The 17,310-nt window shown below is 44.2% G+C and overlaps 1 protein-coding gene and 1 pseudogene across 1 annotated transcript in view; both read right to left on the minus strand.

Moving 5' to 3' along the window:
* Nucleotides 1–4,551, minus strand: part of MFAP5 (microfibril associated protein 5) — a 15,653-nt gene extending 11,102 nt beyond the window's left edge. Inside the window, exons 1-2 of the mRNA XM_058442913.1 lie at nucleotides 4,492–4,551; nucleotides 3,297–3,332 (exon numbers count right to left, since the gene is read on the minus strand). Of these exons, the coding sequence (XP_058298896.1) occupies nucleotides 3,297–3,332; nucleotides 4,492–4,549 (94 nt within the window). The 5' untranslated portion in view covers nucleotides 4,550–4,551. The remainder of the gene's footprint in view (nucleotides 1–3,296; nucleotides 3,333–4,491) is intronic.
* Nucleotides 4,552–10,792: 6,241 nt separating this feature from the next.
* LOC116472221 (large ribosomal subunit protein uL22-like) lies at nucleotides 10,793–11,420 on the minus strand (annotated as a pseudogene).
* Nucleotides 11,421–17,310: the final 5,890 nt, after the last annotated feature.

Raw genomic sequence — 17,310 nt, forward strand, 5'->3', positions numbered from 1 at the left:
TTTTTTTTTTTTTTTTTGAGACAGAGTCTCGCCCTATCACCCAGGCTGGAGTGCAGTGGTGGCATGATCTCTGCTCACTGCAACCTCTGCCTCCCAGGTTCAAGTGATTCTCCTGCCTCAGTCTCCTGAGTAGCTGGGACTACAGGCATGTGCCACCATGCCCAACTAGTTTTTGTATTTTTAGTAGAGACAGGGCTTCACCATGTTGGCCAGGCTGGTCTTGAGCTCCTGACCTCAGGTAATCCAACCACCTTGGCCTCCCAAAGTGCTGGGATTACAGGCATGAGCCACCATGCCCGACCTGGCTTCTTTTTTTAACTTCAGATTCTATTAATAAATGTCAGATGTAAATCTGATGGGAACAAATATTTTTATAAAGCATATCAGAGTTATGGATAATTATAAAAAAGGTGAAATACAAATAAAGCATTTCATAGGAATTTAACTTGCTTACCTCATCCTTTTTTCTAAATTCCAGATAGAAATTCATCAGGTTTGGCTGGGCTTCATGGTTCATGCCTGTAATCCCAGCATTTTGGGAGGCCAAGGCATGCGAATCACTTGAGGTCAGGAGTTTGAGACCAGTCTGGCCAACATGGTGAAACCCTATCTCTACTAAAAATACAAAAATTAGCTGGGCATGGTGGTGCATGCCTGTAGTCCCAATTACTCAGGAGGCTGAGGCAGGAGAATGAATTGAACTCAAGAGGTGGAGGTTGCAGTGAGCTGAGATCTTGCCACTGCACTCCAGCCTGGGACAGATAGAGACTTTGCCAAAAAAAAAAAAAAAATTCATCAGGCTTGACCAAAAAGCCTCTTAACCTTTCACACTCGTTATGGGCTTTCTTCTTTCAGAACACTTTTTTTTTTTTTTTTTAAGTAGGACGTCATTGATTGGAAGAACAATCTTTAATAAAAGGAATCCAAGTCTGTTCCAATTCCACAGGATATTTGAAAAACCACTAACCTTAATCATTCCAGAGACTGCAGGAGAGGAGTGGAGCCTCTCCCTGGTGTAGCCCAATCCTTCCTGGTTCCCTTTCTCCAGAGGCCTAGCTACATTCCAGTCCAGCCACTCACAGACACAGGAGCAAAGCAATGGGAGAACAGAGGGCTTGAGAATGTATCCTAGCTGTCTCTGGGATTTCAGGGCAGAGTACTGCTTTTCTGCATATACCTCAGTTTAACCAACTGTTCCAAGAGCTATCACCATATAAATATCTAGTATTCATGAAGTTCTGTCTGAAAAAAAAATTAACATATTTTCTTTTCCTTTTCTTTTTTTGATAGAGAATCTCACTCTGTTGCCCAGGCTGCAGTACGGTGGTGCCATCATAGCTCATTTGCAGCCTCGAACTCGCAAGCTCAAGCGATCCTTTCACCTCAGCCTTCTGAGTAGCTAGGACAACTGGCAAACCACCACACCTGGCTTTTTTTTTTTTTTTTTTAAGAGACAGGGTCTCAGGCTGGAAGCAGTGGCTCACACCTGTAATCCCGGCACTTTGGGAGGCCGAGGCCTGCAGATCACCTGAGGTCAGGACTTTGCGGCCAGCCTGACTAACATGGTGAAACCGTGTCCTTACTAAATAAAAAAAATTAGCCAGTTGTGGTGGTGCATGCCTATAATCCAAGCTACTTAGGAGGCTGAGACAGGAGAATCACTTGTACCTGGGAGACGGAGGTTGCAGTGAACCGAGATCATGCAATTGTACTACAGCCTGGGTAACAAGAGTGAAACTCCATCTCAAAAAAAAAAAAGGGTCTCGCTATGTTGCGCAGGCTGATCTCAAACTCATGGTCTCAAGTGATCCTCCCACCTCAGCCTCCCAAAGTGCTTGGTATTATAGGCATGAGCCACCGCACCAGGCAAGACAATTCATCATACCTTATGATATGTCTGCGAGAAAAGCATCTAAAGTCATAACACAGAACTGGTTCCTAATCAGCCCAGAAAAATGAATTCCGATTTTCAGTTTTGCTGGTACTGAAAGCTCGGGAGGCCTTTCCCCTAGTCTGAAGTCTAGTCACATTCCTGCCCTTTCTTTCCTAGATTCAGATTTAGATTCAGAAACTGGGGGTTTCAGATATTTTTACCAACAACAGAAAAAAAAATTTTTTGTATTTTTATCTTTTGTACCAGGACCCACTGCAAGGAAAATATATTATACTGTACCCTGGTATATACATATGGAAAACTAAGAGAAGTTTTATTAAAGTTGTGTGAAATAATACTTTACTCTTGCAAAACATATGCAATGCATCCTGGTATATTTGTTTTGGTCTATCTTAATTCATTTTAAAAACTAATACGAGTTGTGACCCACTAAATTGATTTCATGATCCCATTAATAGGTTGCATACTGGAGCGCTCTGTCCTCTAACTCTCCTGGGATGGGAAAAATGAAGAGATAAATTATAATTATGTTGAATGCCTTGAGGCAGAATGGAGTTGTCTTCATGAAGTTGAAGGAAGTGGTCCTTTAGGAGTCATAACTTTTGGGATTTTTGTTATGGAGAATGGTGTGAGCAAAAATTACCTAAAAAGCAGAAAAACCAAAAAATACCTTTTGGGTTTTGCCCAGTTGTGCCACAATTTCACCTAGTACTGACATGACTCCTTTTTTCTAATTTTTTTTTTTTTTAGTCAGTCCCACTCTGTTGCCCAGGCTGGAGTGCAATGGCATGATCATGGCTCACTGCAACCTCAGCCTCCTGGGTTCAAGCAATTCTCATGCCTCAGCCTCCTGAGTAGCTAGAACCACAGGCATGCACCACCATGCCAGGCTAGTTTTTTTTTTTTTTCTAGAGATGAGGTCTCCCTCTGTTGCCCAGTTTGGTCTCAAACTCCTGGGCTCAAGCGATCCTCCTGCCTCAGCCTCCCAAAGTGCTGGGATTATGGGTATAAGATGACTTCTTATCCTGTCTTTCATTGTTCCACAATTACATGAATTAAGGAATGCTTTTTGTAAGGACTGGTGAGCATTTTCTGAGTAAGATAGGAGATGTGTAAAGAAAAATAAAAACAGAAATGGGCATAGAGGAGGTCTTGGGAAGGTGTTTCAGTAGTTTAAACACACACACACAAGAAGCTTTTATGAATGGGATAATAGGATTGTGGAAACTGGTGAGGTTGATCCTATTTCTCACACTTTGGCAATGCATCTCTCTGTTGTAGGAAATATTCTTTTTTTTTTTTTTTGGCAGCCATAGATAAGCAGGAGGGATTTTTTAACTCTGTTCATCTAAATTTTCCTGATAAGAACCCCAACAGAGCCCCTGTCCAAGGGTTCACCTACCTCCTCGTTGACTATTGACCCCCAGGGGTATCCAGTCTATAGCAAAGGAAAAGAAAAGAGATGTGAGTGACTGCAGCTCTATACCTCATAACCCTTTTATGAGACAAATCAGAAAGTCATGGAGAAACGGTTACACTTTATCTTTGTGACTTATTCCTAAATAGCTCAATATAAAATTACTGAGACCATTAGTGCGATGAACAAAACCAATAGGAATAGAAACACTTCAGAAAGACAAGTTCCTTCACTGCTGTGCATTTGTTTGGTTAAAAAAAAAAAAAAAAAAGGCAAGTTCCTGAGAACAAAGCCCTGCTGCCCTCTTACCCTCATTCCTGGCCAGGAATGAAGTCCAGCTCCACTGAGAGGCCTGGCAGCCCTTCTAGTGTTTCCTGCCCTTCTAGCCCCACAGCTTCCCCACTAGCTACGCTAGTGAACAAGACAGAAGAATTATTTTTCTCAATCTGTATCGGAAGACGGAGGAAAAAAAATAGAGTAGGACATCTTACAGCCTAAAGTTCACTTTCTGTGGCCAATCTTCTAGCCAGATTCTGGGAAATCTGTGAAGATCACTTTTCTCTTGTGTGTCAGTATGGCATATATTTTTTGCGTGCATGTGAATATGCCTACATATATGGTGGTAATAGTGTATATATTCCCACTGTTCTTCTTCAAGATTTACATTTGGTCCAGTTTCTTTTTTCTTTTTTTAATGGAGGTGAGGTTAACTCGTCTCACCATGTTGCCCAGGTTGGTCTCAGTGATCCTCCCCACTCAGTCTCCCAAAGTGCTAGGAGTATAGGTGTGAGCCCACCATGCCCAGCCCAGGTCCAGTTTCTTTCTAGGTAGTCCCTCTATATCTATGTATGCATTTGTATGTCAGCTTCTTTTTTGCTTTGCAATTTGTTTACTCATATGTGACCCTCTTTGGGTGGTTAATATGCATTTGTGTGTATCTTAGTTGCACCTTAGTTTCATAATTCTAGGGAGGCCTTTCCCCTAGTCTGAAGTCTAGTCACATTCCTGACCTTTTCTCCTTAACACAAAATCTGTTCTTTTCTTCTAATAGGAATTCCAGAGCTCAATACCAAGCATCTCTACTGCTATTCCTCTTCAACCTCATTCCATCCCATCTCCTGCCACACACATGTATAGCTGAGGAGCTGAGGGTTTAGGGAGCAAAGAATAAAGGACTCACCAGAGGTGATGATGAATGCAGCAAGAAACAGCAGCACCTTGGGTCCCAAGAGCGACATATCTATAGGGGTGGTGGGCATAGCAGAGAATGTGATGCTCAGAGGCACATCAGCATTTCAGTGCCAGGGAAAGATGCCTCTGAGGTCCCTGTCTCTTTGTCTTCCCAGAACTTTCTTCATTTTCCCTTATGACTCAAACCCTTTCTCTCTTTTCTTACCTTTCACCCAACATTCATTTCTCCCTCAAATCTATTCTTTGGTCACTTACCATTATTCTTGCTTTTATTATTCTCTTCTACCAAGTCAGAGGAAATTTTACATTCCACATGGTCCGTACTTGGCCCTACCCTTTGGCCTCTTTCACCTCTGATGTGGAATCTTTCTTTCTCATATGCATGTCTTTTTCATATCATCTGCTCATCTTGGTGTCTCCTTCATTGGAATTCTATGGTTATTTGGGAGGTCTGCTCAAGTCTAAGTTCAGTGACATTCCCCATTGCCCCTCTCCAGCCCTTTCACACACACACAGACATACACACATTCCCTCTGTCTCTTTAGGGTTTTAGGTAATCAAATAACTCACTGTCTATAGTGTTCTGCTCTTTCCACCGAGTCCTTTGGCTGCTGAATGTTTCTCTCCCCTCTTACGCTGTTCCTACTTTGGCTGGCGAATAAGATGAACAGAGCCACTCCCTGGAAAGGACTTCAGATTTGGCCTCCTCTGAAACAATGAGATGAGGGAGAGCAAGAAAGCCAGGCTAGGCGTAGAATGTGTGTTACAATGAGGCTGGAATGAGAAGGGAGATGGGAATTTGCAGTTGCTCACACCCTCATTCCAAATGTTATGACTACCCTGGTGAGAGCTCTTGCTGCTCCCTGGAAGTGTTGGCCCCAGCTCATGTATTGCCTTTCTTCCATCAGCCTATTTTCCCTCCTCTCATGATCTGGTCCCAGCTCCCCTTTTTTCCTTGGGTTCCTTCTTACCGAAAAGTTCCATCTCCTCCTTGGTGTGTTTTAATGCACATTATAGATGCTGTTTCTCTCTCTCTCTGGCTATCTTCTTCTTCTTCTTTTTTTTTTTTTTAAACAGAGTTTTGCTCCTGTCATCCAGGCTGGAGTGCAATGATGCGATCTTGGCTCACTGCAACCTCTGCCTCCTGAGTTCAAGCGATTATCCTGCCTCAGCCTCCCTATCTTCCATATTTGAATCATTCCTTCATCCCTCTTTCTCACTTTCTTTTTCAATATTCATCTCTTCAACACTAACAAATTCCCTTTTATTCCTGTATTTCTTTTTCATCTCTGCCTCTTTCTTGACCTACACGTTTAGACTCTTCTTGGTTTTTTTCCCCTGGGAATATCCTGTGTGTTCTCACAACCAAGCAAACACAGATACCATATGAGTTTTGTCCAAGAGGAAGGCTGGCTACCTTAGGGTTATAATAAAAAGTTGAGGAAATTTTCAGAACTCTCCAAATCATTTTCAAATGTAGGGAAGCTCCGTGAAAGGGGTGCCAGCCTTACTTTGTCTTTTGGCTTTGTTTGAACTTAACTAAGAATCTGGGTTTCTGGGCACTTAAGGATAAAATGCAATCAGATGCCCAAAGAAAATTGAAAGGCAAGGTTATTATGCTTGCCTTATTTTCTACCAATATTTTTCCTTAGAGCATATAATGTGTAGATAACACTTTCTTTGATCCAGGACTTTTTTTTTTTTTAAGATAGGATCTTACTCTGTCACCCAGGCTGGAGTACAGTGGCATGATCACAGTTCACTGCAGGCTTGACCTGGGCTCCAGTGATCCTCCTGCCTCAGCATCCTAAGTCACTGGGACTACAGGTGCATGCCACTATGCCAGGCGAATTTATATTTATTTTTTTGTAGAGACAGGATTTTGCTATGTTGCTCAGGCTTGATTCAGGAATTTTATTTTATTTTATTTTTTTGAGACGGAGTCTCACTCTGTCGCCCAGGCTGGAGTGCAGTGGCACAATCTCGGCTCACTGCAAGCTCCGCCTCCCGGGTTCACGCCATTCTCCTGCCTCAGCCTCTCCGAGTAGCTGGGACTACAGGCGCCCACCACCACGCCCGGCTAATTTTTTGTATTTTTAGTAGAGACGGGGTTTCACCGTGGTCTCGATCTCCCGACCTCATGATCCGCCCGCCTCGGCCTCCCAAAGTGCTGGGATTACAAGCGTGAGCCACCGCGCCCGGCCGTATTTGTTGTTATTCACAGAGACTCCAGTGGTTCAACCACTGAAACATTCCTGCTTTGGATTCAAGAGCAAACTTGAATCACAGAAACTCAAGTCTGAGGAATGGTGGACCTTGCATGCCGTAGAAATATGTAAGTTTCAGGTTACCTGTTAGCTCCCCTTTAGTCTACATTATATATCTCCCTGATGAAATAAATTAGAGTACAGGTAGACAGAGAGCAGATAGTATTAATAAATTACAGACTAGAAGAAAATAAAAGGGGGTATGATAGAAGGAAGGAAAGAAGGAAGGAAGGAAGGAAAGAAGGAAGGAGTCTAGTTGAGAGGAAGAAAGAGCAGTGGACACAGAAATAAGCAAATCGCACTTTGTAAGCACCTCTGGGACCTCTGAGGGAGCTGTAAATTCTACATCTCTAAGATACATGAAATCTGGTCAGTCCACAGAACAAGCTGAGTGCTACGCCCAGCTCTTCCTGATCTTCCTGCCCCAGAACTTGCTCTTCTTCCATCTGCTCCACAGTGAGGGGGCTGAGACTAGAAAACAGATGTGATTCTAGTCTTAGGAGAGTCAGGGGGAAGAAAAGGGTGTTGGGAGAAGAAACAAAAAAGCAGATGCAAAGCAGGACATAGCTAAGGCAGGACATAGAATAGAGAGCCTAGAGCAACAATCAAGTTTTCCATGAAGCTCAGACAGATGGAGACACTGAACTCGGGCCAGTCATTTGGCAGGGAGAGCAATGACCTCAATGTGCTGGCCTGGCTAGAGGCTATAGTTTAGGAGAGCCTCCCCAGGCAGTGGGAGGGGGCGTTCTCCTGGGGTTGTAGGAGGTAGTCTGGAGTTGGGGCAGTGAAAATAGGAACAGAATGTTCAGAGCAGGGCTGAACAAGAGAACAGGCAGGGAGTAGCATCCTAGAAGGAAAGGAGAGGTAGTGAGGCAGGAACTGGCAGAAGAGCAGGACAACCATGTATTGTTGGGTTTTAAAGACTTTTGAGAATGCAGTTTGTTTCAAGGTTGGTTAGTTTCTTTTGTGTGTGTGTGTGTGTGTGTGTGTGTGTGTGTGTGATGGAGTCTCGCTGTGTTGCCCAAGCTGGAGTATAGTGGCATGAACTTGGCTCACTGAAACCTTCATCTTCTGGGTTCAAGTGGTTTTCCTGCCCTAGTAACTGGGATTACAGGAACCCGCCACCAGGCCTGGCTAATTTTTGTATTTTTAGTAGAGAGGTTTCGCCATGTTGGCCTGGCTGGTCTCGAACTCCTGACCTCAAGTGATTTGCTCCCCTCAGCCTCCCAAAGTACTGGGATTACAGGTGTGAGACACCACACCTGGCCAAGGTTGGTTAATTTTTTCATGGCAACTATGGTGGGTCCTTTATTCTACTACAGTTCCCCATTTGTTTTCAGAGCCCAGGTTTGGATCCCCAGGCTTAGAGATCCTCAAATTTGCTTTTCTCAGGGTGATTTGGTCAGCCTCTGTTGCATTGTACATTAATTAATCATTTAATGACATCAAGTCAAAATCAGCACCAACGGTCAGAAACAAGCAAATGCCATCCAGAGTTACAAGTCCATAATTTTCTGGGGTTCTTTTTGAGTCACTGAGTAGCAATCCATACTTCCATCCCATATAGGCTGGATCTTCTGAGGGTAGACAACACATTCTCCAGCAAAAAGAAAGCCCCTCATGGGACTGACTGGCAGGTGTAGAAGTGACTTAATGAAGGCAATCTATGTTTGAGTTACCCAGGAAAATTTTAGTTTTTATAAAATGTCTGTGAAAGATGGGCAAAGTGCAAAGAAAGGAGAGAGACAGAGATGCGAGATGTCAAGCTGGTTTTATTCATCTGTTTATTGGCCTGTAAAGAATACACCCATTAGCTGAAGGCCTCTGGGCAAATGTACAGAAACGTTATTACTACAGTCCCATCCAACTAAATTAAACCCAGGAGCTAAACACACACACAAAAAATTTCCCATAAAAGGAACGAAAAGAAAGGGGGAAGGTTATATGAGGCAGGGAGGGCAGGGAGAGGGAGTGGTGTGTGTAGAGGAATGAAGCAATGAAGTAGTAACAGCCAAACACAAAAGATGGACTTAGATGCCAAAAGACATATGTCCTTAGAAAACTGAAGCTAGGGAACACTTGTTTGTCCATCAAAATCCAGCCTAGATGTTGCCTCCTGCCAGAAACCTTTCCTGATCCCCTCTGCCTCTGAAGAGTTAATCATTCCCTCTATTAAACCAACTCTTTGTTTATTTGTATAATTATATAATTCACTTTATTAAACTCTTTTACATATCTTTAATCACTATTAGGCTGAGTGTTTCTTTTTCTTATTTTTTATAGAAATGGGGTCTCACTATGTTGCCTGGGCTGGTATCAAACTCCTGGGCTCAAGTCATCCCCCTGCCTCGGCCTCTCAAAGTACTGGAATTACAAGCGTGAGCCACTGCCCCTAGCCTAGGCTGAGTGATTCTTGATGGCAGAGACTGTCTTACTCCTCTTTAGCTGACATAATGGTTAGCACATTAAAACTCAGAATTTGCAGCCTGGCAATGTGGCAAGACCTTGTCTCTACAACAACAACAACAACAAAATTGTTTTTTTCTTTCTTTTTTTTTTTTTTTTTTTTTTTTTGAGACAGAGTTCCACTCTGTCACCCAGGACAGAGTGCAATGGCACAATCTCAGCTCACTGCAACCTCTGCCTCCGGAGTTCAAGTGATTCTCCTGCCTCAGCCTCCCAAGTAGCTGAGATTACAGGCACCCACCACCACACCCAGCTAATTTTTTTGTATTTTTTAGTAGAGACAGGGTTTTACCATGTTGGCCAGGCTGGTCTCAAACTCCTGACCTCAGGTGATCCACCGGCCTCTGCCTCCTAAAGTGTTGGGATTACAGATGTGAGCCACCACACCTGGCCAAAAAATTGTTTTTAATTAGTCAGGCATGGTGGCATATGCCTGTGGTCCCAGCTACTTAGGAGGCTAAGGCAGGAGCATCACTTGAACCCAGGAGGTCTAGGCTGCAGTGAGCTATGACTGTGTCACTACACTCCAGCCTGGGCAACACAGTGAGACCCTGTCTCAAAAAAAAATTATCTAAATTTGGTCAACTGGATTGAATTGAGATGAAGACTTGAAATAGTAACTTCCTATTTCTGAAATATTAACATTCAAAAACTTAGTCAAATGCGAGGGGGTAGAGGATAACGTTTTAGGGAAATAAGCAGTTTGAGAGTATACATGGAGTTCAGCAAGCAGAACAAGCAATCAATGTATTGAAGCGATATGGGGGCAATAGAGCAAAAAGGAATAGGCTACCCCAAAGCAGAAAAATTGGGCAACAGCTAGTCTTAAAATAAAGGAATTTTAGCAGTAAGACTTTAAAAGTTATTTCATGTAAAACACATATAATTTATATCTACAATAATTAGTGCTTCTGTCTCATTATTTTGCTTTGTGTAAATTTTCTGATGGCACTGGTAGTCGGTCTTACACTGTTACAGTCATACTTTCTTGACCATACGGATGTAAAATATTTGATCCAGGTTTAAGATTCTGCTCGAGTTCCTGAACCCACGACAAAAAAGATATAAATAACTGATAAAACTGGCTATAGACAAACAAAACAGGACAAGTTCTAAAAATTCATTCATTCATCCATCTTCTCATTCTACCTGCCAAAAAAAAAAAAAAAGAGAGAGAGAGAGAAACTCTGAAATTTGCAAATATGGTTTAAAACAGGAAAGTTCAATGTATACAGTTATTAATAATAACTCATATAATTAGTAATTTAAGCACATCTATATAATAAATATATAGTTTTATAAATTATGTGTATTAATACTAGGCAGCCTGTAAGAGAGTCCCAATGATCCCCATCTCCTGTTTTGTTTTTGAGATGGAGTCTCTTTCTGTTGCCCAGGCTGGAGTGCAGTGGTGTGATCTTGGCTCACTCTCAATCTCCCTCCACCTCCCAGGTTCAAGCAATTCTCCTGCCTCAGCCTCCCAAGTAGCTGGGATTACAGGTGCCAGCCACCCCACCGTGCTAGTTTTTGTATTTTTATTTATTTATTTATTTTCCTTTTAATTACATTTATTTTAATGCTGAATTTACTCCCGTGCCGTAAGTTTTTGTTTCTTCAGTTTCTTCTGGGATATCTTTTTCTTCTGGGCAACCTCCTCTTCTGGTTTAGGAACAATCTGTTCCTTTTCCGTAAGGATCATCTCAGTGTGGCAGGGAGAGCTCATGTATGGGTTAATCCGACCATGAGCTCTGTAGGTCCGGCGGCATGTCTTAGGTGCTTTGTTCACTTGGATATGCTCAATGACCAGAGAATCTACGTCTAAACCCTTAAGTTCAGCATTACTCTCTGCGTTTTTAAGCATGTGCAGCAAAAATTCAGCACTCTTTTTGGGTCACCGACCTTGTGTCCAGCCCCACTGCTTGGCCTGCGCACACCTGCCAACTCCACCATTGTAACGTCGGAATGGTACGCATTGTTTCTGTAAAGTGACGTCTTTCAGATACTTTGTGGCTTTTCGTATATGCATACCCTTGATGGCCTGAGCAGTTTCACGAGTGTTCTTAAAGTGAACACGAAGATTGGAACCTCTTGATTTGCATGATTTCGTGGGGTTCTCCGGGTCAAGTGAATAGCGAACCATTTTCACAGATTACCTCAGAGGCCAACTGGCCCTGGCTCCCAAAGTCAGGCCCTCTGCCACGTCCTCCCGCATAAGAAACCACCACCTCCAGCGGGGATTTAGTAGCCCTAGGAGTTCTCCTCCCGGGGGCCTGGAGGCCGGCGACCCCGAAGCCAGGATGGCGGCGATGGCAGGAGGATTGAGCCCTTGGAGCAATGCAGGAGCTAGTTTTTGTATTTTTAGTAGAGACGGTGTTTGACCATGTTGGCCAGGCTGGTCTTGAAATCCTGAGCTCAAGTGATCTGCCCGCGTCAGTCTCCCAAAGTGCTGGGATTACCGGTGTGAGCCACTGTGCCTGGCCTCCCACCTCCTGTTCTTCATCCCCTGTGTGATCCTCCCCCTTTGAGTGTGGGCTGATCTTAGGTACTACGAGCAAATAGAACATAGCAGAGGTGATGAGGTGTGACTTCCCAGATTATGTAACAGGAAGACTCTGGCTTCTATTTTTGGTGCTCCCTGTTGCTCTCCTGCTTTCTTCTTTGCTCTGAACAAAGCCAGCTGCCATGCTGTAAGCTGCTTTATTGAGATGCCCATGTGGCAAGGCACTGATGTGTGTAGCCACAAGCCAGCAACCCAAGGCCTGCCAAAAGCCACGTGCACGAACTTGGAAGTGGATCTTCTCTCAGTTGGGCCCTGAGATGATGACAGCACCAGCTAACACCTGGATGACAGCCTTGTGAGATACCCTGAGCCAGAGGTACCCAGCTAAGTCATGTTTGGATTACTAATCAACAGAAACGTTGGGAAAATAAATGTTTTCTGTTTTAAGCTGTTAAATTTTGGGCTAGATAGATAAATAATATGTTGTATAACTACAATATAGGATTATTTTATCTATTATATAAATTTAATATATATATATTTGTAACTATATATAGTATATGCCTTAGTCCATTTGTGTTGCTGTAAAGGAATACCCAAGGCTGGGTAAGTTATAAAGAAAAGAGGTTTATTTGGCTCATGATTCTGCAGGCTGTGCAAGAAGCGTGGTGCCAGCATCTGTTTCTGGTGAGGGACACAGGTTTCGTCCACTCATGGATGAAGAGGAAGGGGAGCTGGTGTGTGCACATATCACATGGCAAGAGAGGAAGGAAGCAAGAGAGAGGGGAGGGAGGAGCCAGGCTCTTTTTAACAACCAGCTCTCACAAGAACTAATAGAGTGAGAACTCACTAATTACTATGGGGAGAACACCAAGCCATTTATGAGGGATCTGACCCCATGATCCAAGCACCTCCCACTAGGCCTACCTCCAACATTGGGGGTCAAGTTTCAACATGAGATTTGGAGGGGCCAAACCATATCCAAACCATAGCAGTATATAATAATTATACGATATAGTATCAATACAGTTATATTAAGATGAAATACTATAAATTACCTCATATATTAAATATTAATGTAAATTAGTAATAATAGTAATATTTATGGAGCATTTATCATGCGTTAGGCTATGGTAGCTAAAAAGTAAGTACAGTATGATTATGCTACATAAATTATATACCTCCTTTGGAAAGTAATACATTCATAGGAAAGCAGAGAGAAAAGAAAGGAAGGAAATGAAAAGAAAAACTAAAGAAGAGATAAGGGAGAAGGGACAGGAGAGAAGGAAGAGACATGGAGAGTAAGAAGGAATCAAGACCCCATGATTCAGTTACCTCCCCTGGGTCCCTCTCACAACATGTGGGAATTCACCGAAGTTGAGATTTAGGTGAGGACACAGCCAAACCATCTCATTCTGTCCCTGATCTCTCCAAATCTCATGTCCTCACATTTCAGAAGCAATCATGCCTTCCCAAGAGTCCCCCAAAGTCTTAACTCATATCAGCATTAACCCCAAAGTCCACAGTCCAAAGTCTCATCCAAGACAAGGCAAGTCCCTTCCACCTATGAGCCTGTAAAATCAAAAGCAAACTAGTTACTTCCTAGATACAATGGGGGTACAGGTATTGGGTAAATACAGCTGTTTCAAGTGGGAGAAATTGGCCAAGACAAAGGGGTTACAGGGCCCATGCAAGTCCAAAATCCAGTGGAGCAGTCAAATTTTAAAGCTCCAAAATGATGTCTTTGACTCCAGGTCTCACATCCAGGCCACACTGATACGAGAGCTGGGTTCCCATGGTCTTGGGCAGCTCTGCCCCTGTGGCTTTGCAGAGTACAGTCTCCCTCCCAGCTGCTTTCACAGGCTGGCGTTGAGTGTCTGCAGCTTTTCCAGGCACAAGGTGCAAGCTGCTGGCGGATCTACCATTCTGGGGTCTGGAGGGCCGCGGCCCTCTTCTCACAGCTCCACTAGGCAGTGCCTCAGTAAGGACTTTGTGTGGGGGCTCCAACCCCACATTTCCCTTCTGCACTGCCCTAGCAGAGGTTCCGCATGAGGACCCCACCCCTGTAGCAAACTTTTGCTTGGGCATCCAGGTGTTTCCATACATCTTCTGAAATCTAGACAGAGGTTCCCAAACCTCAATTCTTGACTTCTGTCCAACCTCAGGCCCAATATCACATGGAAGCTGCCAAGGCTTGGGGCTTCCACTCTCTGAAGCCACAGCCCAAGCTGTATGTTGGCCCCTTTCAGCCACGGCTGGAGTGGCTGAGACACAGGTCACCAAGTCCCTAGGCTGCACACAGCACAGAGACCCTGGACCCAGCTCATGAAACCACTATTTCCTCCTGGGTCTCCGGGTCTGTGATGGGAGGGGCTGCCATGAAGGTCTCTGACATGGCCTGCAGACATTTTCCCCATGGTCTTGGGGATTATAGGCTCCTTGCTACTTATACAAGTTTCTGCAGCTGGCTTGAATTTCTCCCCAGAAAACAGTTTTTTCTTTTCTTTCTTCTTCTTTTCTTTTTTTATGTGGAATTTCAGTCCTGTTGCTCAGGCTGGAGTGCAATGACACAATCTCAGCTCACCGCAAATTCTGCCTCCCAAGTTCAAGCAATTCTCCTGCTTCAGCCTCCCCAGCAGCTGGGATTACAGGCATGTGCCACCACCCCAGATAATTTTGTATTTTTTAGTAGAGACAGGGTTTCTCCATGTTGGTCAGGCTGTTCTTGAACTCCCAACCTCAGGTGATCTGCCCACCTCGGCCTTCCAGCATGCTGGGATTACAGGCATGAGCCACCGCACCCAGCTGGGTTTTTCTTTTCTATTGCATAGTCAGGCTGCAAATTTTCCAAACTTTTATGCTCTGCTTTCCTTATAAAACTGAATTCTGGCTGGGCATGGTGGCTCACACCTGTAATCCCAGCACTTTGGGAGGCCCAGTGGGTGGTTCATGAGGTCAGGAGTTCACGACCACCCTGGCCAAGATGGTGAAACTCCATCTCTACTAAAAAAATACAAAAATTAGCCAGGTGTGGTGGTGGGTGCCTGTAATCCCAGCTACTCAGGAGGCTGAGACGGAGAATTGCTTGAACCCGGGAGGCAGAGGTTGCGGTGAGCTGAGATTGCACCATTGCACTCCAGCCTGGGTGACAGAGTAAGACTCCATCTCAAAACAAAACAAAGCAAAACAAAGCCTGAATGCCTTTAATAGCACCCAAGTCATCTCTTGAATGCTTTGCTGTTTAGAAATTTCTTCCACTAAATACCCTAAATTATCTCTCTCGAGTTTAAATTTCCACAAATCTCTAGGGCAGGGGCAAAATGCCACCAGTCTCTTTGCTAAAACATAACAAGAGTTACCTTTGCTCCAGTTCCCAACAAGTTCCTCATCTCCATCTGAGACCACCCAGCCTGGATTTTATTGTCCATATTGCCGTCAGCATTTTGGGCAAAGTCATTCAACAAGTCTCTAGGAAGTTCCAAACTTTCCCACATTTTTCTGTCTTCTTCTGAACCCTTCAAACTGTTCTAATCTCTGCCTGTTACCCAGTTCCAAAGTTGCTTCCACATTTTCGGGGGTCCTTTCAGCAATACCCCACTCTGTTGGTACCAATTCACTGTATCAGTCCGTTTTCATGCCGCTGATAAAGACATATCCAAGATTGGGAAGAAAAAGAGGTTTAATTGAACTTACAGTTTCACATGGCTGGGGAAGCCTTAGAATCAGGAGGAGAAAGGCACTTCTTACGTGGCAGCAGCAAGAGAGAATGAGGAAGAAGCAAAAGTGGAAACGCCTGATAAACCCATCAGATCTCATGAGACTTAATCACTACCATGAGAATAGCATGGGAGAGATGACCCCCATGATACAATTACCTCCCCCTGAGTCCCTCCCATGACACATGAGAATTCTGGAGGATGCAATTGAAGCCGAGATTTGGGTGAGGACACAGCCAAACCATATTAGTTCTCATGAGATCTGGTTGTTTGGAGGTGTGTGCTACCTCCCTGCCTCCCCATGCTCCTGCTTTCACCATGGGAATGGCCTGCCCCTGCTTTGCCTCCCGTCATGAGTAAAAGCTTCCTGAGGTCTCACCAGAAGCAGATGCCGCTATGCTTCCCGTATAGCCTGTGGAATCATAAGCCAATTAAACCTCTTTTGTCTATAAATTACCCGGTCTTGGAGTCAAGTGGTGCCATCTTGACTCACTGCAACCTCTACCTCCCGGGTTCAAGAGATTTTCGAGCCTCAGCCTCCTGAGTAGCTGAGATTACAGGTGCCTGCTACCATGCCCAGCTAATTTTTGTATTTTTAGTAGAGACAGGGTTTCACCACGTTAGCCAGGCTAGTCTCGAACTCCTTGAGGTGATCCGCCTGCCTTGGCCTCCCAAAGTGCTGGGATTACAGGCCTGAGCCACCATGCCTGGCCTCTGACCAGGTATTTCTTTAGAGTAATGCAAGAACAGCCTAATACAGTGACAGAGTGATGCTGAGAGCAGTGACAGGTAGAGGTACAGTGCTGGTCTTTCAAATACTCCTTACTGACAAGTTTTCATGAATCACTGATACCTTTCCATCTGAAGAGCATTCTCCTTAACTCCCTGAATGGTGCTATTTAACAAACGACACCAAAACTTAGTGACTAAAAACAACAATAATGATTATTTTCCTTGATTTTGTGTGTTGATCAGGCAGGAATTCTGCTTTACACAGTGTTAGCTGGGCTGCGGGAATGGCTGAATGGCTAGTTGGTGCTAGCTGCCAGTGGGAATCCCAAATAGGGTTGTTGGCAGAAGCCTCAGGTATCTTCCACGTAGTATCTCCACCAACTCAACTCACTTGAGCTTTTTTTTTTTTTTTTTTGAGATGGAATCTTGCTCTTTCGCTAAGGCTGGAGTGCAGTGGTACAATCTTGGCTCACTGCAACCTCTGCCTCCCAGGTTCAAGAAATTTTTCTACCTTAGCCTCCCCAGTAGCTGGGACTACAGGTGTGTGCCACCACGCCTGGCTAATGTTTGTAGTTTTTAGTAGAGACGGGGTTTCACCATGTTGGCCAGGCTAGTCTCAAATTCCTGACCTCAGGTGATCCTCCTGCTTTGGCCTCCCAAAGTGCTGGGATTACAGGAGTGAGCCACCGCATCCGGCCTCACTTGGCCTTCTGACAGCACAATCATGGGTTGAGAGAGTATGTGAAGAAACATCACATCTCCTAAGGCTCAGTCTCAGAAGTCCCCACCATGTTCTGTTGGTTCAAATAAGCCACAGAGTCAGTTCCAATTTAAGGGAAAGAGAAATAAACTCCACCTTTTACCAGGAAGAGCAGCAAAAAACAAACATGCAGTCATCTTTAGTCCTCCACAGCATCTCTGAAGTTAAGCCTCATCGTTTCAACAGACTAGGGTTAAGTGTCAAATAGTCAACATTTACATTTTGCCCTTTCCCTGAAGCCTAACTCACCTCTTCTCACAATTCTTTTTTTTTTCCTTTTTTAGGGGACCAAGGGGCCAGCGTCTCGCCCTGTTGCCTAGGCTGGAGTGCAGTGGCGCTATCTCAGCTTACTGCAACCTCTGTCTCT

The sequence above is a fragment of the Hylobates moloch genome, unplaced genomic scaffold, assembly GCF_009828535.3.
Source record: "Hylobates moloch isolate HMO894 unplaced genomic scaffold, HMol_V3 SCAFFOLD_8, whole genome shotgun sequence".
Classification (NCBI taxonomy): Eukaryota; Metazoa; Chordata; class Mammalia; order Primates; family Hylobatidae; genus Hylobates; species Hylobates moloch.